Raw genomic sequence first — 22,641 nt, forward strand, 5'->3', positions numbered from 1 at the left:
CATATTTTAGGTAACACTAGTTTAAGCGCCAAATCTCGCTATTAACTGGCTTATTATGCCACATATTTATCACCCTGCAGCCTAAGACCGGTTACTCACTGAAGCGAAGCTGTTAGAAGTGGTGTTAGTAAGGCCAGCAGGGGGTGCTCAACCTGCAGTCTGTGTGAGTTCTAATGCCCCAGTATAGTGAAGGGGATACTATACTGTCAGTGAATGCTGTCTTTTGGATGAGACGTTAAACCGAGGTCCTGACTCTCTGTGGTCATTAAACCCGGCCAAATCCATCGCCCCTTAGCTATCATGGCCTCACAATCATCCCATTTCATTTGGCTCTATCACTGGCTCTCCACTCCACCAATAGCTGGTGAGTGGTGAGAGCACTTGTGCCTTTATCCTGTGGCTGCCGTCGTGGATGCTGCACACTAGTGATGATGTGGAGAGACCCCCCTCATGATTGTGAAGTGCTTTGGGTGTATGGCCATACATGATAAATGCGCTATGATGCAGCATGATCTTATTTTACATCCCTAATCCTATCAAACTCAACTACCTTAATAATTACTACTAAAGCAGCAATGTAGGAGTCTGTTGAGCTAAAAGTCATATATAATGGTCTGTTAATAGCGAGAATTGTACCCAAGATGTAACCATTTTTTCTTTTGTTGTACACTAAAGAAAGTATTTTGAAGAATGCTGGTACACTGTAAAAACAGAGATTGTTTGGCTTTACTTAAAACAGTGAACCCATTGCTTTAAAATTATTACGTAAATAAATGATGTGCATAATTATAAAAATCAAGTTAGGTCAATTTAACCTATCCAAGATAACTGATTTTTTAAATAAAGTAATTTTTTTGCTTTTAAGGCAATGGGTTTACTCACTTTTTTTAACTAACACCTTTTTACAGTATAATTCATAAAGGGTTGGAACCATTTAAATCAATAAATGTCGAGTAAGCAAAAAAAAAAAAAAACATTTTGAGCGAACTATCCTTTTACACTGTAGAAGAATGTGGAAGTAAATAAAAGTTGATGAATGATTATAAATATAACTTTTTTCACTAGTTTTTTGAACAGTTGTGGAACTAAATCAGTTTTTATGTCTAGATCAGCTTCATTAAGTCTTAAAACATACTTTTTAAATGCCTAAAGAAATCGAAAGACATTTAAGGCCTCAAGATGATACAAAAGACAATTATAGCATTGATTACCTTTAGGAAACACAGGTAATCTTTTTGACTAACACAGACTCTTAGAGAATAGAGAAGAGGTGGATTTGAGCTGTCCACTTTCAATTCCTCATTAAATTCACAGTAGCTATATTTAAACACCATTAATAAAAGAGCAGAATTCTCTTAATTTATTAATTAATGGGTCCAACAACTACAATATAGACAATTGTAATGAATTTTGAATACTTCTGGATGTTGTATTCAGTCAATATAAGAAGGCAAGCAAAATGTTTGGAGCTGAGGAAACGTTTATTTTTTATGATAGTCAGAACAAACCATCATTATACAATAACTTGCTTAATTACCCTAACCTGCCTAGTTAACCTAATTAATCTAGTTAATCCTTCACATGTCATTTTAAGCTGTATAGAAGTGTCTTGAAAAATATCTAGTAAAATATTATTTACTGTCATCATGGCAAAGATAAAATAATTCAGTTTTTAGAAATGAGTTATTAAAACTATTATGTCTCTCCGTTAAACAGAAAATGGGGGAAAAATAAACAGGGGGCTAATAATTCAGGGGGCTAATAATTCTTCAACTGTATATGTATTTTATACAGTCATCATTCAACACAGAAGCAATGCAAGCCATGTAGAAAACCCCCGTTTGTAAACTCAAAATGGCTTTTTGGATGAATTATTCATGTTCTGATGATGATTTATTGATAGGAATTCCTACAAACTCTGCTATGTAAGAGGAAAGTCTTGCAGATTAATTATTTACCATGGTTTAAATGCATCAGGACACAATTAGGAAAGATTTTTACTAGAAATGTGATGTCTCCATCCAGCATGTCACAGAAGAACAGATGAGATCCGACATACATCCTCAAATATTTAGATTAGCACAAAAGAAGAAGAAGAAGAAGAAGAAGAAGAAGAATGAATTAATCCCTAGAATGAACCAAACATATTAAACAGCCTCTTTATTTCACATAACTTTAATGAATAGTCTTAGTTACATCCTTAAACAGTATCAGCCAAACAAAAACACAACAAACCCTAACGCAACTGGGCTGAAATGAAACGAAATGAAGACAAAAACCAACCGAGGAGGAAACAAAACAGAAGGGAAGAAACCAGAAGCCAAGCACTCCAAATAAATATTTCACATATCTAATCGTATTACACCAGTATTAGTCTGCTACTCTTTCAGAAAGACTCTTTTATTTTTCTTTTAAATATATAGTTTAAAAATTGAGCAGAGGGCATCATAGTAGCTGCAGTTTGTAGGCAGAGGAAAGCAGTGGTGATTGGGTTTTGGGCAGGGAAAGAACAGACAGATTTGTGCTTTTCTGCGCACACTCATCCAGAACTCACTTCAGGACGGGGACGGGATAGGGAAGGGACGGGGACGGGGTGCCCGGCACATGCACACGGTTACAGTATTCAGGCAGCTGGGACAGAGCTGAGCTGGAGGTTCACAGCATGGGGTCCCGACAGAGGACGATCTCCAGCTCTGAGCGGTACAGTTTTCCTCCGTCCGACAGGGCCATGATGCTTTGCTTGTAACCGGTCAGGCTCTTGGAGTCCACCTCCTGAGATCAAATAAAGTGGGAATACAGTGAGATTGGATTTGTTGTCTGGAAATGTGAGATACTGTTACGATTCTGAGGCTTCTTTTTCTTTCTCACCTTGTTGTTCTTCTCATAGAGGTCCTTCAGGAGAGCATCCAACTCCTGCTCGTCAATGTAGCCGTTTCCATCCTTGAAAGAACAGAAGAGAAATCGAATAAAATTCGATTTGTTATAGTTTATTAAAAGCTTTTAAATCTTCAAGTCTTCTTGAGGCACGTGAACATATAAAATACTAATAATACAAAATCATTAAAGAGATAGTTCACCCAAAAAGTAAATTTACTCACTATTGACATGTGGCTCCCAACCTTTATGAGTTTCTTTCTTCTGTTGAACATGAAAGAAAATATTCTGAAGAAAGCTGGAAACCTGTAACCATTGACTTTCATAGTAGGAAAAACAAATAACTTCCATAGTCAGTGATTACTGCTTTCCAACAGAATCTCATAAAGGTTTGGAACAAGTTAAGGGTGAGTAAATGATGAGAGAATTTTCAGCTTTTGCATGAACTATTCTTTTAAGGCAGAATGAAATTAACCAGTCAAGTTTAAGAAAGGAATCATTAATTTGTGAATCAAACATTGTTAATTCTGAATAATGACTTAGACTTCGCTCATGATTATCTACGCTTATATATTATATATAGCATATATAGCTATGTTTAATGTCCGCACTATACACAACTATACGACTTCTTAACTTTTCTGATTTTGATTGTAGTGCAATAATGTGCACCTTTTGTAAAGTTCCTTTAAAACAATATTTACTGTGAAAAGTGATGTAAAATTAACCTTGAATTGAATTAAATCATGAAAACAAAGCCAAACAAACATACAAACAAAAACAAACATAAAATGTAGTGCACAAGTTGTATGGACCACAGGTTTTCAAGTATGATGTGAGGGACCACATACTACATTTTTAAAAGCATCTATATCAGTGTTGGGTGGTTCATTCCACTGTGGTGACCCTTGATAATCATGGACTAAGCCGAAGGAAAATGAATTAATGCACATCAGTGTTGTGTAAGATACTTCAAAAAAGGAGTTAATTACTGAGTTAATTAGTTGTATTTAAATTTCTTTTCTTATCATTTTGTCTTGAAAGTAATTCAGTTACTCAGAAAGTCATTTGAACTACTTGACACAATGCTACTAAAAATCTCTATACATCTTTATGCAATAGAAATAAAAACTCTTAAAATTGAATACATATTATTTAACTTTTAAAATATAGTCCTAAACACAAAACACAAGCCATTTCAAAGTAATAACACCATATTTCATACCATGCTGTCATTTCTTACTCAATTTATGGTAAGAAAATCTATATAATTATCTATATAATCTACCTGATCTATATAATTTCTTATTTAAAGATTTAACTTATATTGTGAAAAAAATCCATGGTCTAAAGTAGTCATTGGAAAATATTTCTTTTTTTATTAAGTTGCATTTTTCTTTTTTCTAAACATTAGTATATGTATTAAACATTTTTATTGTTTGTTTTCAATAAATTTTGATTGATTTTAATTCAATTTTAGTTTATTTGTTAAATCTTATTCAAGTTCCTTTTGTATTATTTATTTTAGAATTGTATAGATTTATTATAATCAATATAAACATTGTATAATTATTAGAATTTTTAAATAGAATATTTTTATTTAATTTTATTTAGATTTTTTAATCTTCATTTAATATTCAACGTATTTGTTTGTTTGTGTGTTTGTTTGTTTGTTTGTTTGTTTTATACTAATGTTTGATCATTTTTATTATTTCATGTTTTTGTTAATTATTAAAAATATATATATTTTATATTATTAATGATTTTTACTGACCCCTAGCACAACCACAAAAAGAAAACCCCATGCACAATGGTACAGTATATTAAGAAAAAGGAAATCAGACAGTTTTGTGTCCCACAGAAGAAATTCATTTGGATCAGAGTTGTTAGTTAACTAAAGAGGAAAACAGCTTTTGTTACTTTTTTGTTCAAATTATCCACAGCTGATTCAAGTGTGTCATATGAATAGAACCATAATGGCTAATTGTATTAATTTATTAAATATTTACTAACTTAAATGACTAAAAGTAATTTTAAAATAAAAATGCCTAGCCTGGCATGTGTCTCGCAAATGTTTTTTCAAGACAAAAGTAAGGCATTGTGACTGCTAGGAGGCAACTGAGAGACAAATTCTACGTTAATTTTAGACGTACATGCTAAAGCATTGTGTTAATGTAGACGACATTTCATTTGCAATTAAACATTCTAGACAGCAAGCCTTCAGTTTAGTATGAACACATGTTAGTGGGTGCTGTTGTCTCTTTTTTTTAAAAACAGCTATTGTTTTTAAATTGAGACTGATATATAACACAAGCTTTAGATAATCTTTCCTTCCTAAAGGGTATAAGCTAAGTCTGTGTAAGTAAAATGGAGGAAGACTAATGATGAACTTGTGGTTGAAGAGCGTTAAATAGCAATTTTCATCTTGCAGCAATTTTCACTGGGATTTCTGTAATTACTTGTGGCTGGCGCTTAAACTGTTGTAAATATGCTTCTGATTTTGCATTTTAAATCCCTTCCCAAATGATGATCCATCAGGCTGGAAGATGTGGGCAGAAAAACAGGTGCAGGTGCTTCTGCTCATTTACCTGTGCAGGTGAATGGGGATGCTGTTTTGCATTCAGAAGGCGCTTATGATGGAAGGCAAGATCAGATTTCCAACAACACATGCACAGCAGTGCATACAAATCTATACAGTTTACTGAAGCCTGTCAAAGGGCTATTTATGCTGGATCATACATTACCTTATCGTAGTATGTAAAGATGGCATTGAACTGCTCAGCAGTCAGCCTGACCCCCTGTTGACCAATAAAACACATCTTTCAGTATGTTGTATGTTATGTAAGCAGGCTGCTGTTTACTAATAATAAGGGATTATGATTTTTTTTAACATAGAGCCCATTTAAATAACTTAAGGATCATTATTTACCAAAATTTACACTGTTATTTAATGGTTTAATAAAGCAGATCTAAAAAACACTACGCTGCAGTGGACTCAAAGTCGGCCTAAAATGAAAATTAACAATATTTGTTTTGCTTGCACATATTGTAAGTCTTAAGGCGAGCGCTAATCCATGCAATCTAATCCGCATTAATAACTGTTTGTTTTGGTGATCTTTAATCAAAATGTAACCATTTTATATTATATTATACTATAATATAGGGGGACGCAGTGGCGCAGTAGGTAGTGCTGTCGCCTCACAGCAAGAAGGTCGCTGGTTCGAGCCTTGGCTGGGTCAGTTGGCATTTCTGTGTGGAGTTTGCATGTTCTCCCTGCGTTCGCGTGGGTTTCCTCCGGGTGCTCCAGTTTCCCCCACAGTCCAAAGACATGCGGTACAGGTGAATTGGGTAGGCTAAATTGTCCGTAGTGTATGAGTGTGTATGGATGTTTCCCAGAGATGGGTTGCAGCTGGAAGGACATCCATATGCGTAAAACATATGCTGGATAAGTTGGTGGTTCATTCTGCTGTGGCGACAGCAGATTAATAAAGGGACTAAGCCGAAAAGAAAATGAATTATATTATATTATATTATATTATATTATATTATATTATATTATATTATATTATATTATATTATATTATATTATATTATATTATATTATATTATATTATATTAAAATATATATATTATTAATTAACATTAATATTTAATTATAAGGACAAATTTCTGAATGTGTTTATAAATCATTTACAATCTTCACACCCCCTAGAATGCTTGGGCCAAATACATAAAATTTAAGTAAGTAGACAAGTAGTCGAGTTAAAAAATCCAAGTGTGGGTATTTAGACAGGCTCACTGATTACATTCCATATTACTTTTAATTAGCACTCCTATACAGATATCTGATATATCTAACCTCATAAATAAAACGATCTATATTCTTAAAAATCTTGGAATTGGCCCAGTTTAGTAAATCTGGCCTTTAATATACAAATATGTCCTCACCTGAAACTTTAACAAGAAGTTCTCCTGAACTGGCAGAAGCCTTTAAAATAAGCCAAAAATAAATTAATAGTAACATTGATAATTACAAATTATTGGTTTGTTTGGTCTTACAGTGTGATTTGTAACTTTTTCAGAACATCTCTCACCTTGCCATTTCGGACAGACCCAGTTTCCCATCGCCGTTCAGATCAAACATTTTGAGCTATAAAGGAAAAAAAAACAGCTCAGTTTCAAATAGGAGGTCTTGAATTTTAAACATTGCTTTATTAAATCAGTATTCTCTTTTGCTGCACAATATTTCGTGATTTATTTTGTTGCAGAGGACATTGAAGACTCTCAATTATCCAGCTGGCTTGTCTTGGAATAATTCAAGATTATGTCTTTGGCCTTGAGGAGTGCACATATGTTAGCACAGCTGGAGAGCAGACACAACCCGTGGGGTCAGAGCAAGAACTACGCATTCAAGCATGGTGGCAAACGGCTCGAGGACCTTAAGGTAAAATTCAAAAAGTCAAACACTTACTATTGTTTGTGTATATTCCTGCAATTTCTGGTCGTCATAGTGTCTGTTTGCCTTTTTAAGCAGGTCAGAGAGGAAGCCCTGTTGGAAAAATATTCAGTTATTTTATATAGCTACATTTAGACCATTTAAATTAGATGAAATAACAAATTTAGAGTAGTTTAAAAATGTGTTCAAAGAAGTTCACTTCAGAATTCTGTTTCTATTCACTTACTGTATTTAGTAGGTATGAGTCTGAGTACACTTAGACTTTGCCGCAGTTTTACAGTTATTTACTGCAAAAACGGCCAGTAAAATCCCACATACAGTACTCACTACTGTAATATGCACTACATTGTGAGTAAATTTTTGTGAGTAAAACTTTTACAGTAGCTTATTGCATATTAGGTATTTTACTGTAATCAAGTACTGCTACTTTAATTTTAAAAAATCAGTTAACATCTTCAAAATTAACATCTATCAAAATGTATTTAAAATAGATTGATGAATGAAAATTACTTTAAAATAGATATAATACCAATGAATCATAAAAACGCTGTTGTACATGACCTCATCACTTGTTTGAAATTGATTAAGTTCAATAGTAAATACTAAAAATAAAGGTTTTGTACTGCTAGTGTAAAATGTAAAAGTGTAAAAGTACTGTAAAAATGGTCATACTGTAAAATTAACATGTGAGAAGGAGGCTTTTACCATAAAAAGAAGTTGTGGTAAGGCTATTTTACTGCAAAATTAAATTGCAGTTGGGTTGTGCTACTGTAAAACACATTTACAGGTAAAGGGGCAGTTACAGTAACTTGCTGGCAACAATAAGTTACAGCAAAAATACAATAAAATGTCTAACAGTGTAAAATGTTAATAATAGATTTATTTTAAAAAGGTCTGATATGATTTTTTCCCCAGTTTTAACTAGAAAATATTGTCATTTAAAACATCTTTTCCTGAGAAAATGCCAGTTGGTCAGAATAACTACTCTCGTATGAAGTTGATGGTATTGTATTCTCTAAAAACAAATAAAACATGACAATAATTTTGATATTTTATGCAAAAAAAGGTCTAAATGACAACATTTTACATGTTAAATTTGGAAGAAATGCATGTGTATTTTAGTATCCCATTAATAAGTCACTTGCTACTACTATCCTCCAAACCATGTGCATTTCTGGTTAGTGAACCCCCTTAAGCCTTTTCACTTAATGAGTGCATTATCTGTTTTACTAAAATGTAAAAGTGTAAAAGTACTGTAAAATTGGTCATACTGTAAAGTCAAAATGTGGAAAAGAGCATTTGACCATGAAAGGAAGTTGCGATAAGGCTATTTACTGTAAAATGAAATAGCAATAGGGCCATGCTACTGTAAAACACATTTACAGGTAAGATACTGTAAAGGGGCAGTTGCGGTAACTTGCTGGCAACAGTAAGTTACAGCTAAAATACAATAAAATGTCTAACAGTGTAAAATGTTAATAATTGTTTTAATTTTTTTAAAGGTCTGATATTTTTTTCCTAATCTTGACTAGAAAATATTGTCATTTAAAACATCTTTTCCTGACAAAATGCCAGTTGATCAGAGTAACTACTTTCTTATGAAGTTGATGGTATTGTATTCTCTAAAAACTAATTAAACATGATAATATTTTTGTTATTTTATGCAAAAACCAGCTCTAAATGACAACATTTTACACTTCAAAAAACACATGTGTATTTTAGTATCCCATTAATAAGTCATTGCTGCTACTATCCTCCAAACCATGTGCATTTCTGGTTAGTGAACCCCCTTAAGCATTTTCACTTAATGAGCGCATTATCTGTTCAAGTGTCATCTGCTTTACTCTTTTTGAGGTCATCGTCTCCTCAGTCAGTTTCATTGCTTCATTTGCTTTGTTTACAAATGTAGTGATTTGTATACTCTCTTCGGATGCCAGCCACCAAATCCAAAGAGATTTGCATAGTTTCCATCTGCCTTATCACATTAGTGGCTTCGGAAAGTCTTTTCAGGGGTTGTTGTGAAGGCCACAGCAGCAAAAGTATTCGAAATCTCACCTTAAGTTCATTAGCTTCAATGAAACCGCTGCGGTCTGTGTCGTATTTCCGCCAGGCCTATTGATACACACAAAAAAAGAATAATATTGTTACTGTACCATCAGTGATGCATACAAATACAAACGCAGACAGTATATCACAAATCAGAGGAATTGGAATGCATATAAATGTGGAGGGAAGGAAATAATTGGCAAATCACTCTTCCATTAATTACTCCTGCTTTTTCATCATACCCGTCGGTTTTTTCTTTTGGAAGCAGCTGTTCATTGTGAAAACAAGGAGCAAGAAATGCCATTTAATGAATGTTTTAATCTAGCAGCTGGCCTTGTTTCCATCACAGGCTCTTATCAAAGATAGATGCCTCCCTCTACAGGTCTACAGAGAATTACAGCCGCATCTATAATACATGAGTCTGAAAATAGAAGTTTGTACTTATTCATTCTATCCCTTTAAAAGGCTTGCCTACCACACTGGATGATTAAAAAGCTTCCCTTTCTCCTTACCTCTAGTTGACATAATACATCACTGAAGCAGTCAATTTCCGATGACCAGATTTTCTTTCTCTCCCCATCCCCCCCTTCCACTTTATTTTCATTTTCTCCAACTCAGCAGGTTTCACAATTACAATTACAGATAGAAAAATACTGAAGAATAGAAGATAATATGAGTGATGACATGTACAGTTGAAGTCAGAATTATTAGTCCTCATGTTAAATTTGAATTCTTTTGTATTTTTTCCCCAATTTCTGTTTAACGGAGGGATTTTTTCAGCACATTTCTAAACATTAGAACTGATTTCTTATATATTTGCTATGATGACAGTACATAATATTTACTAGCTATTGTTTAAGACACTAGTAGTCAGTTTAAAGTGCAATTTAAAGGCTTAATTAGGTTAGGCAAATTATTGTATAACAATGGTTTGTTCTTTAGCCAATGAAAAAAAAAAAAAAAAATAAATAAATAAATAAATAAATAAATATATATATATATATATATATATATATATATATATATATATATATATATATATATATATATATATATATATATATATATATATATATATATATATATATATCGCTTAAGAGGGCTAATAATATTGACCACAGTTTTTTTGTTAATTTTTAAATTGCTTTTATTCTAGGCGAAATTCTTCAGAAAAAAATATTATAGGAAATACTGTGAAAAATTCCCTGCTCAGTAAACATAATTTTCAAATATTTGAAAAATAAAATAAAAAATTTCAGCAGGCTAATAATTTTGACTTCAACTATATATGCACATACTCTAAACAAAATATACAGCAACACTAATTAAAAAAAACAAAAACAAAACACACATACAACTTCCCATCTCCTGCCCCAAACAATGCAAAAAAACAACACAGTCATCCAAACAAATATGCACATAAATAAATATGCATCTATACAAATGCGCATATATGCAATATATAGCGAAGGAATTTGAAGAAGTATAAGGGAAATTGATATTTCCGGTGGAGCAATATATTCAAATTTTTAAAAACCATTTCATGTTTTAAATAATCTATAATAAGGACCACCAGTTTTATAGAAGTTGCTCGAAGTTTCTTTCATTGTGTGTATGTTTTTCTATAGTTAATTTTTTTAAAATGTCTTTAATCCACAAAGAATATGTAGGGCTGTGAGTGATTTCCAATTGAAAAAAATTAAACGTCTCACCAGGCAGCCGATTTGAATGTTATCACTCAATTGAATGGGCGTTATCAGTGGTTATCAGCTGATAGATATGGGCCAGAAGGGGCCTTCTGCACCTACTAGTAGGCTCAGAAGGCTGTTATCATCCATCCACATGATTAATCGGCTATAGATCACATACAGCTGCGGCCGGAGGTTAACAAGAATTATTTATATTACTTAGTACATTTCCCATTAATTGTTTAACGTCTAAAGATCCGTGACCCCAATGACCAGATTTACTGAAACATCGTACTGTCTGTGCATCTTATAGCATGAGTGTAAAGTTGTTTGTTGGTGACCTCTCATCTATAAGAGATCTTTCTATTAGGGCTGTGCAAAATGACAATATATATCATATGGATGAAACAGAAATATATAATGCAAAATAGTTTGTTTATGGTAATACTATGGTAATAAAAATGTTTATGAGTGCAATGAATTGGATGAATTACACATTGTAAGAAAGTTGCAATCTTGAAAATACAATGTTTACATTTAGCATTTTATTCAGTGATTTTTTTAGTTTTATGCTGGACCTCTAATAATTAATTAGTTGTTTTTTATTTACTTTCCAAAATGAATACTCATTTCACTTAACATGTTTACAATGATAGCAAAGCTTGTTAACAAGTTTTTAATGATTAATGAAGGAATTATAATGCTTTATCTCATTATTTCATCTTCATTTACAAGTAGCAGAGTATTTACAGCTACTGTATATTTCTGTCCGTTTGCATCTCGTCCCTTTGTGGGTTATACCTAAAAACAAGTTCTTACTCCCTTAAGCTGCCTTTCCACTGCACACGACAAACGGCAAGGGACAGACCGGAAGTCATTCATTTGCAATCGAGAGAAGTCTGGGAGCTGCGTGGAGTTCCGATCATCTTCGTACACGGAAAATTTGGATCGAATTTGAGCTGCGGATACGTTGAAATATGTATGTGATCGGCCGACCGGATGTGATGTATTCCAGTGTTGTACGAGCAGGTCCGTGCATGCGAGATGAGAAATAGTCGTTTTTTCGTTATTTTTTTAATCAGAATAAAGCGAATATTAAAAAAAACATTTCTATTCATAAATGAGTACCAAAAATATTATTTTTAATGCTGTCTCCACATTCCCACCAAAATTTTTAGCGGTCAATGAGTTTCTAGTATTGCATTCATTCAACCATGGTGAACGCACAAAGAATAAAGGCTCTTGCTTTTGCACTCCTTCATTCAGAACATTGGAGAATCAGCTTCTCTCCCATGGTGCGCGACAAAACTGAAAATTCTGTGCGACAGCCACTAGGGGGCGTATTCTGACAGTCGTGTTCAAATATCGTGTGCAGTGAAAAAACGGCTTTAGAGCGGCGGCGGTATGACTCGCGGCAGTAATGCTCCTTTTAAAGTGTCACCCACTATAATTTTTAAAAAGTATTTTATATTTGATTAATAATTTGTTAATATTTCTTCATTTTAAATCAAGCATTTGCCCTCAAGTTTTAAAAACAGTGAGACATATGATCACATATGAGTAAATACATTTCTGAGTATATACTGTGTATTTATATGTGGTCAATTTATAAACAACTGATTGAATTTACAAAGATGGTACTATATTGTGATAAATTGATATCAGGATATGAGATGACTTGTATCGTGATATGAAATTTTTGTCACATCGGCCAGCCCTACTTTCTATCTATCAAATGAAAAAATAGCATCATCACTTACAGCCATGAATTCGGTGCTGGATCCCACAAACTGTCTGAAGCAGAGGAGAAAGTTCTCTTCTGTGGGCAGGATCTGAGCCAGCTGATGAAAAAAGTATAGATGAGTAGATTAGACACCCATGCGACAAAAAGAATTGAAAAGCTCTACTGTTCCAATTTGAGACCGAAGCTTATCGGACAGATCTCTCAATAAGTCACAGGTTTGATTAAAGGGATGAGTTTTCTCTTCTCCGGAAAGAAGATGGAATATTTGTGAACTTGTCAACAACAGAGTCACGGTGATGTGTTAAATGATTGTTCCTCTATACCTCTGACATCTCAATTCTCCCATCTTTGTTCTTGTCGAATTTCTGCATGAACTCTGTCATTCTCCCTTTAAAGGCTGCATTTGAGGGATCCTGCGTGGAGAAAGCACAACAAGATGAATCTTCTCCCCATCCATGGCTTATTGGAAAAGCTTTATTCAGTTTGTGCCTCTCAGGTTAGGATAAAGCTATCACTTTATGAGTAATGTGCATTGTGCATTGCCCTGTGCCGTATTCATTGCCACTTGTAAGGCAGATAAAAGCATTACTAACTTTATGAGACAATTTGTGAGCCTCCCCCGTTTTATTGCTGAACATAGAGGGATAAAGATAAAAATCTCCTTTTCTATCTTTTCAGCGTGCCATCTGCCTAGTCATCTGGGGTCTTTATATATTTCATTTGCACACGCTGCACTTGAAGAAATGTCTTTAGAAGTAGAGCCCATTGTGTTGTTAAGATGATGGAATTGACAGGTATTTTTCATGTATTTTGATTCCTTTAAATGTAAAGGGCAATATGTCCTTCAACATACAGTTTATAAAATACGAACCACAGGAGCATTTACTAAAATAGTGTTCTTAAAGGGATAGTTCACCCAAAAATAAAAATTAGACCTTAAATACAAAAGAAGATATTTTGAAGAATGTTGGAAACCGGTAGCCATTTACATCCATTGTAAGAAAAAATATATATATATGCTGTGGAAGTCTATGAACATTGGTTTCCAACATTTTTCAAAATATCTTATTTTGTGTTTCACAGAAGAAAGAAACTCAGGTTTTGGAACAAGTGGAGGATGAGTAAATGATGACAGAATTTTCCTTTTCGGAAAATATATATTTTTTAATATGAGCAAGACATAATGTATTGGCCCTTTCATCTACAGGGTGGGCCATTTATATGGATACACCTTAATAAAATGGGAATGGTTGGTGATATTAACGTCCTGTTTGTGAGGGGGCAAACTTTTCAAGATGGGTGGTGACCATGGGTGGCCATTTTAAAGTCGGCCATCTTTCATCCAACTTTTGTTTTTTCAATAGAAAGAGGATCATGTGACACATCAAATTTATTGGGAATTTCACAAGAAAAACAATGGTGTGCTTAGTTTTAACATAACTTTATTCTTTCATGAGCCCCCTCACATACACTAATGTGCCACAAACAGGATGTTAATATCACCAAACATTCCCATTTTTTTAAGGTGTATCCATATAAATGGCCCACCCTGTACATAATGATTTAGAATTAGTGTAGCTCTGTTGGAAGAGCATTTCATTATAGTAGCTCAACAATCTGGATCCTGGGAAAATGCATGCAATGTTAAATTGTTGTTTTCCAAATCCTCTGTCAAACGAATAGGTGTAAAATTTGTCAACTGGAAAGAAAATTAGTCCACACATTGCATTTAAATGAAACCGTATGTACATGGGTAATGGGTAATTTCCTTAGGAAATACACAACATGACACTGTCTCTATATTCAAATTTAAAATGAAATGTTTAACAACATATTTAGAGTATAACCTATTTGGCCATTTTGTAAGAAAAGGGATAATTCACACAAAAATGAAACTTTGTTAGTAATTTACACAGACATTCCAAGAATCATAAGGTGCATCCCAAATCGCATACTTATGCACTATTCTACGCCATTTTGTAGTATAAATAGTGTAAGTAGTGCGTTCACAATGAAAACTCATCAATAAGTGCACTTTAAATACACTGATGATGCACTTATTCAACTGGTAAAATAAAATGTGGAATGTTGGTCACTTCACACAATCAACAACCGCAGCTTTGCTCACATAGCGGAAGGGGCGGAGCTTTTGGGTGCTCATGTTGTATTGCTTTATTTATTTTGGATTGTGAAAGCGGCAGCACAGTGGCGCAGTGGGTAGCACAATCTCCTCATAGCAAGAAGGTCGCTGGTTCGAGCCCTGGCTGGGTCAGTTGGCATTTCTGTATGGAGTGTGCATGTTCTCCCCGTGTTCGTGTGGGTTTCTTCTGGGTGCTCCGGTTGCTCCGGAATTGAATAAGCCAAACTGGCCATAGTGTATGTGTGTGAATGCAAGAGTGTATGGGTGTTTGCCAGTGTTGGGTTGTGGCTGGAGTAGCATCCGCTACGTAAAATACAGATGCTGGATAAGTTAGCTGTTCATTTTGCAGTGGCGATCCCAGATTAATAAAGGGACTAAGCTGGAAAGAAAATAAATGAATGAATATGAATGAATGAATGGATTGTGAAATCAAAATTCTCCTACGAGAGTGATTATAGCCCCTCCTGATGGTGAATGCGGTTATATTCATGACAGATATTATTTGGTACTTTGGTCATTTATTTCACTAATTTGGCAACCATCAAAATCAGAGAAACGGTTTGAATTTCCACTTAGTAAAAAAAAAACATTAGTGTTCCATTTGGGGCAACATATACTATGCTATTAAGTGTGTAAGTGCATACTGTAAGTACATAGTGCATAAGTGCATAGTGTATAGTGTGCCATTTGGAACGCAGCTATAGTTAAATTTTTTTTCAACGATTAATATGCTTCATAAGACCTCAATATATCATCAGGAACAGCAGGTATAAATTTGTTTTGCCTGTATATATATTTTTTTGACTCTCAAAGTCCTGGTAGTAATTGACTCACATTTTATCAATCACTAAGACCACGGTTTTATCTAAATAATGCAATAGGAGATCTTGGAAAGAACATTAGCCTGATAGCACTGAAAGCCCATGTCCTACCCTGCACATCGGCATCCAAAGCCACTCCTCTTGAACGCATAAACACACACTAGACAACATCAATAAAATTCGTCACGTAAAATTCACCAGAGAGAAAACTTTAGTACAGATAGTAATTACTATACAAAATTTTAAAAGAAGGTAGGATGTTGATGTTTGCCATTTTTTTGCCTGAACTACGGCTGTGCATTTTGGGGAAAATATTTAACTGCGATTTTTGAAATTTCAATTTGATATGCGATTTACTTTTAATTGACTTTTTAGCAAGAGACTCATCATATAGCCGCCTGTGGTGCTTTTTAAGGTGCTGGTTGTTGTATTTCCTCATGCTGTGGCAACAATTCCTAGCCAGAACCGTGAATGTGCCGATCACATACTCACTTCTGCACGACCAGGGTGCACAGAGGTGTGCAAATACATATATTGACAGGCAGGTAGGACAGCCTATCCTAATGTTTAGACCAAACATTTGGACTGGATGAACTTTACTTGGTCATACACCTTCCACAAGAATATTTAAATACATTTGGACCATTTAGTTTAAAGGGGACCTATTATGCCTATTTTTTACAAGATGTAAAATAAGTATCTGATGTCTCTACAGTGTGTATGTGAGGGTCCAGCTCAAAATACCTCACAAATAATGTTTTATAACTCTTTTGCCCCTTTTATGCTTTGATCCAAATCGTGCCGTTTTGGTAACTGTCACTTTAAATTTAAATGAGATTGTGCTCATAAGAGGACAGAGCTACAAATGTCTCTGCATCAGCATAGCAGCAGATTCAAAACAGAAACAATGTCAAAACAATGTCAGTAAGAAACTGTAAATGTGAAAAGAAGAAGGTAGTCTATGTAGACTCCGGTGTGCATCCTAAAACTCCACATTTATGATCCTCTTAATCACTGACATTATCTTCAGCAGGTAAAAACTTTGATGACAGACGGCTGCTTCTCACTCAGGGCTGTTTATGCTAATTAGGGAGAGATCGCCTAATGGGCGGGGCTTTTCCCATTTGATGATGCGTAGAAAGGGAGAATGCCAATCAAAGTGTTTCTGCAGTCTGTTTTTATCAAGTGGGATTATAAAAAATGTAATTAATAAATTTTTACCATTAGAGGCTGGCAATATTTACACACGGATGTCACACAACTCTGTTTAAACCCTTTAAAAAAGTGATTTTTGCATAATAGGTCCCTTTTAATAATTGTTATCTGGATGTGAAGGCTTTAAGCCAGCATAACAAAAATAGTTTCTGAAGAAAATGATCTATTCCATGTTTAATGTTCTTCAAAATACAATGTCACCTGCTTCTTGGATGGCCTGAGGGTGACAAAATAAACCATATATTTCCATTATTGGGTGAACTATTCCAAAGATTAATCAGCACCTTTTCTGTTTATATTATATAGTGTATTTATTTAGTGAATGCCTCCATTATTTGTTGAGAACATTACTGTTTCAAACCCATCCCCATCCTCCAAATAGGCCCTGTATAGACCCAACCCCAAATCCAATTCTAGATGTACCACAGCTTTGTTTTTATTAATATCTTACAGCAATAGCTGATGTAAAATTGGATTAAACCATACTCATTTAGTCAGTGGTGTTCAAAGAAGCTCCAACTGACTTGAAAAAAAGCTGGTTTCAATTTTGAGTAAACTATTTCTTTAAACTTGTTTAAAATGTATGTTCAGCATATACAGTTGAAGTCAGAATTATTAAATCCCCTGAATTATTAGACCCCCTGTTTATTTTTTTCCCCAATTTCTGTTTAACGAAGAGAAGATTTTTTTCAACACATTTCTAAACATAATAGTTTTAATATCTCATTTCTAATAACTGATTTATTTTATCTTTGTCATGATGACAGTAAATAATATTTGACTAGATATTTTTCAAGACACTTCTATACAGCTTAAAGTGACATTTAAAGGCGTAACTAGGTTAATTAGGTTAACTAGGCAGGTTAGGGTAATTAGGCAAATTATTGTATAACGATGGTTTCTATTGAAAAACTATAGCTTAAAGGGGCTAATAATTTTGACCTTATAAGGGTTTTTAAAAAATTAAAAACTGCTTTTATTCTAGCTGAAATAAAACAAGTAAGACTTTCTCCAGAAGAAAAAATATTATCAGACATGCTGTGAAAATTTCCTTGCTCTGTTAAACATCACTTGGGGAATATTTAAAAAAAGGGGGGCTCATAATTCTGACTTCAACTGTTTGAACAAAGCAAATATCATCACACAGTTTGAGCACAATGAATAAAACAGGGCTGGTTTTCCTAAGATTAGTCATTGCTTTGGGAATTCCGCAGCAGAGTTTAGACAATGCAATGCTTTCTAATGAGATGCTAATGCTTTCTCACTGGCTCGTAACACTCACCACACCAGCTCCTCTCCTCGCAATCTCCAGCTGACTAAAGAAGTTGTCAAGCTCCTTACCCTCGATGTAGCCATTTCCTGCAATAGAAGGAAGTATGGTTCAGTATTGTGATGTCAGTATTAATGACAGACGGCTGCTTCTCACTCAGGGCTGTTTATGCTAATGAGGAGGAGATCATTACGAAATGGGTGGGGCTTTTCCCCTTTGATGATACGTGTTTCTGCAGGCTGTTTTTATGAAGTGTGATTATAAAAAATACAATTAATTATTTTTTACCATTATAGGCTGGCTATAATCACACACTGATGTCGCACTATACCCCTTATAAAAGTGATTTTTGCATAATAGGTCCCCTTCAATAATTGTTATCTGGATGAGAAGGATTTAAACCAGCATAAAAACTTGTTTCTGAACAAAATGACCTGTTTCACCTTTAATGTTCTTCAAAATACTATGTCACCTGCTTCTTGGATGGCCTGAGGGTGACAAAATAAACCATACATTTTCATTTTTGGGTTAACTGACTAAAGAAGTTGTCATGCTCCTTACCCTCGATGTAGCCATTTCCTGCAATATGGTTCAATATTTCCTGAGATGTCTTAATCCGTAATGCTGTTTGTCATTATATACAACAGTCTCTCAGCTGAAATGAGATTGCCATTAGATGGCTGCTTTGAAGCTGGTTAACTTAAGATTGGTTTGTGGCTGGCACCCAAATCCAAGTAACACAGTTCTTAATTAAAAACTTTTGATGGCTAGTCTCCCAGTTAAGCTTTCAAGACTCTCTCTTTTACATTTCCCCCCCTCTAATTGGGAGCTGTACAGTATGAGCCTTTTAAAGCCATTTATTTGAAAAGCCGGGAAAAGAGATTGTTCTTGATGCTTCAGAGAATTCTGCTGAAATTTTAAATTGCCTCCACAAATAAATGCGATATTGCCATCTGGAGGGAATTTCCCACTTCAGGAAATTGGCCATTCTCGTCAAAGAAATGTGCGTGCATGTGTTTGAAATGGGATTTTGTGCATATGGCCTTAAACATCACAGCAGTGATTGTAATTTATGTGAAGTTCATGAGTATTGTCCTATGATTTGTGCTTGTCCCAAAGGCATGATGTTTGAAATGTTAGTCTTTACTACAATTGGTAATTAATTTGCCTGTGGACTATAGTGGCATTTGTGGACATCAGGACACATGCTGACTCATGGGAATCCCTCTTTCTGTTATTTAAAATAAATGTGAAATATCATCTCTTCATGGCTTGGAAAATACCATGAGTAGACAGACACTCTTACTAATGGGTTTGCAATTGATCTGACTATTGGTTAGAAAGAATGGACACTGCATACATTGACTGTAGCCAGAGATCTCTTCAGAATAATTAATTTACTTATTTGTTGGGTGCAATACATAGTAATTACTGTTGGCACATGCATTAATCCTGCTGAGCTTGTTGGAATTGACTATATTGCCATCTGGTGTCGATATGATCACTTTGACATTTTACGAGATCATAGGTCCATTCATTCTGTTTGCATTTCATGCAGTTTTTGCATACACCTTGAACTCATGGTCTTTGGAAATATCAGTGTGTTCAGATTGTTGCTGCCAGCATGCTTATATGACGTGCGCTTTAGTTACATGTTAATTTCTGATGACCATATTTGAATTCTACACCATTTGACTTTGCTTATTGTCATTCTTCTAGCACACCTGATGTTTATACCATCGTCAGCCATCTTATAGATCTAAAGTGTTGGAGTAGCCATTTTGGAGAATGACAACAAAATTCATTAAACCTTTAGATTTGTAGTATGAAATATACAGTCTAAAAATGCTGGTTTGTACTAACCCAACTTTAGTTTAAATATGGACAGTCATTTTTTTTAATTAAATTTAAATGACAAGTTTTACCCAATGGTTGGGTTTGTCCATATTTGACCCAACATGGATTAATACAACCCAACATTCTTTTTGTGTTGATGATAAAATGCAGGGAATTTCCATCAAACCACTTGAATGAGCAGTAAAGGATCTTCAATGGAAAATCTGTTATGATTGAAAATCTTCAAATTCAGAATTTTTTTTGCTAAAAGCATATCTTTGTGACATATTATTAACTGGTTGCATGCTGTCTACATAATCCATCCCTCATAAATTTGACAAACTATGCATTTTAGACTTTAGACTATTTTTGCACTTTCTCGCTCTTTGTAAGTTTGTCTCTTGAAATTGATTTAATTGCACTAATCCCAACTGTCTAAAGATATGGAAGCATATAATAAAGTCATATGTCAACAGTACTTTTGTTTAAATATTGTTTAGACAGCAGAAAATCAGCTTTTGCAATATTTTATCCTTTGGTTACCTCTTGAGGTAAATGTGACTTTGGATTTTGAGCATCTTAAAAGTGGCTTAGAAGTGCTTCTGAAGTGACATTTTGTTCTCTTAATACAGACATTTCATTGTGGCTCGGAGGTGGAATGAATGCATTTACCTAGCAATTACAACCAGGGTTAAGGTGAGTTGGCTTTGATGCTGTATTGTGTCTTTACATTGAACTTTGAGAATGAATTTTGAAATAAAATATTTATTCTCCTATTTGAAATGATAGTTATATGTAAAACAAAAAAGCAAGACTGAATTTAAGATCTGCTATGAACCCAGCCATTTGTTTTGATTTCCTTACTAATTTTTCTGTTCCATATAAGCCTGTAACTGAAATTATTGCATGTAATTGGAGGTTAGTAAGCATATTCTTTACGTTAGTAATCTGTTCATTGGATATCATTCCCCCAATCCCCTCTGTGTTTCACTAGCCTTGAAAAGAACAGGAAACCCGAACCAAGTTGCAAATGAAGATAACATCTGTCCTGCGGATATGATTATGTCCGTAATACAATAATAATTAGTCAATGAGTTATTTTCAGCTTTAGACACAGCAGGATGTAAGAAAAGTGCGAACTCTCCGGGAACAACACCCGATGAGTTTCCTGTAATGATCCTCAGAAGATGTCCTGGGTTGTGAGGACCTTGAACACACGCCCATCTTCCCAACAGAGCGACGCACTGACAGATGCCCAAGATGCGTAATACACACTTGGGAATAGGAAGAAAGTGAACCTGCGCTTTCACAAACCCCGCCGGCGCGCGCATGATGCACGAGATGATGTTGAAATGGGCAGCTCATTAGATTTTTAAATGCAGCCTGGATCTGAAACATTTTCCACCAGTCCGAATGAGAAATATTATAGTACATTTAATTTCTCCAATGGGACACTATATGTGGAGCGCCTTCAGGAGTAAAATCTTATATTAATCAATCAAACTATTATAAACCGTATGTACTTTGTCGTTGCCTTTCTTAATAAATTCTTACATAAAAACATAAATGCAATTCCTGGTTTGTGTCAACTGTAGCCTGTTAAATATGAATATCCAGCAACAAAAATGACTAAAACGCTCTCTAAAATAAAGGTTAAATAGGGTGTTTTCGCACAGATGCAATAGAAAAAGTATTTTTGGTTCCCCAAAGAATTTGTGTGAGGAACATTTCAATAACTTTAAGACCCATTTTTACAGTTAAAAAAATATTAATACAGGTAATAATTAATACAAATAATTAATTATTGCAAAATATTTGGCAAAAATATATGTAAATATAAAAAAATTATATAAATGATGTATTTTTATATGTAACATGAATTGTATTTTTAAATGAACATTTTTCACGCATTGCAAAGTATTTTTTCGTACTTTCCTTATTTGATTCATTTTTAATTCGGACGAAACCTTTCAAATTTTTCAGTTTTCACGCTACATTTAAAAACAGTCGACCTCTCTTCTATGAAAACTGTTAGCATGACACTTTTTTCTGCTTTTTAAAATGAGAACATTTAGAATTTAACGAGTTGTTTTTCCAGAGTGACATTCCTGGAATAAGCGTCGCGTCTCCACTCACCGTCTGCATCAAAATGTTTCCAGATGTCCAAGAACTGGGATGCGGTCAGCTCCGCCAAGTGAAGGTAAGGAGGCTGCTGTCCTTTGTTTGCCATCTTATCGTATACTGTCCACAAGAAAATCCCGGGCGAACTTTTACTCAGTCAGAGTCCAATTCGCACTGTAACTCCCCCCGTGCTTTGCAGGGGGTTTTAAATGCGCCGAGTGCCTGCAGTCCTGTGGCGCTCATGCGGGTGGCGCAGTAGATCCAGCTTCACTGTTTCACGGCTCAGCGCGCGTTCACGTGCTGGCGAAGATGCTGGAGATGCTGAGCTCTCGCTGAAACATGCCAATGGACCAGGATGGCAGTAGGCTATTAAACTGAGTGTATATTGTGACTTATGCGTAAATATAGGGGGATATTATATGCATGAACA

At 34.5% G+C, this 22,641-nt stretch overlaps 1 protein-coding gene across 1 annotated transcript; it reads right to left on the reverse strand.

Annotated features, from left to right (window-relative positions):
* Positions 1–1,462: 1,462 nt before the first annotated feature.
* calb2a (calbindin 2a) lies at positions 1,463–22,439 on the reverse strand. The gene is made up of 11 exons (XM_056479063.1): positions 22,227–22,439; positions 18,267–18,343; positions 13,132–13,221; positions 12,825–12,905; positions 9,386–9,442; positions 7,346–7,423; positions 6,969–7,024; positions 6,823–6,862; positions 5,619–5,672; positions 2,869–2,940; positions 1,463–2,772 (listed from the first exon to the last, which is right to left on the reverse strand). The coding sequence occupies exons 1-11, from the start codon at positions 22,318–22,320 to the stop codon at positions 2,656–2,658; spliced, it is 816 nt and encodes a 271-aa protein (XP_056335038.1). The 5' UTR covers positions 22,321–22,439; the 3' UTR covers positions 1,463–2,655.
* Positions 22,440–22,641: the final 202 nt, after the last annotated feature.

Source organism: Danio aesculapii, chromosome 18 (genome assembly GCF_903798145.1).
Source record: "Danio aesculapii chromosome 18, fDanAes4.1, whole genome shotgun sequence".
NCBI lineage: Eukaryota > Metazoa > Chordata > Actinopteri > Cypriniformes > Danionidae > Danio > Danio aesculapii.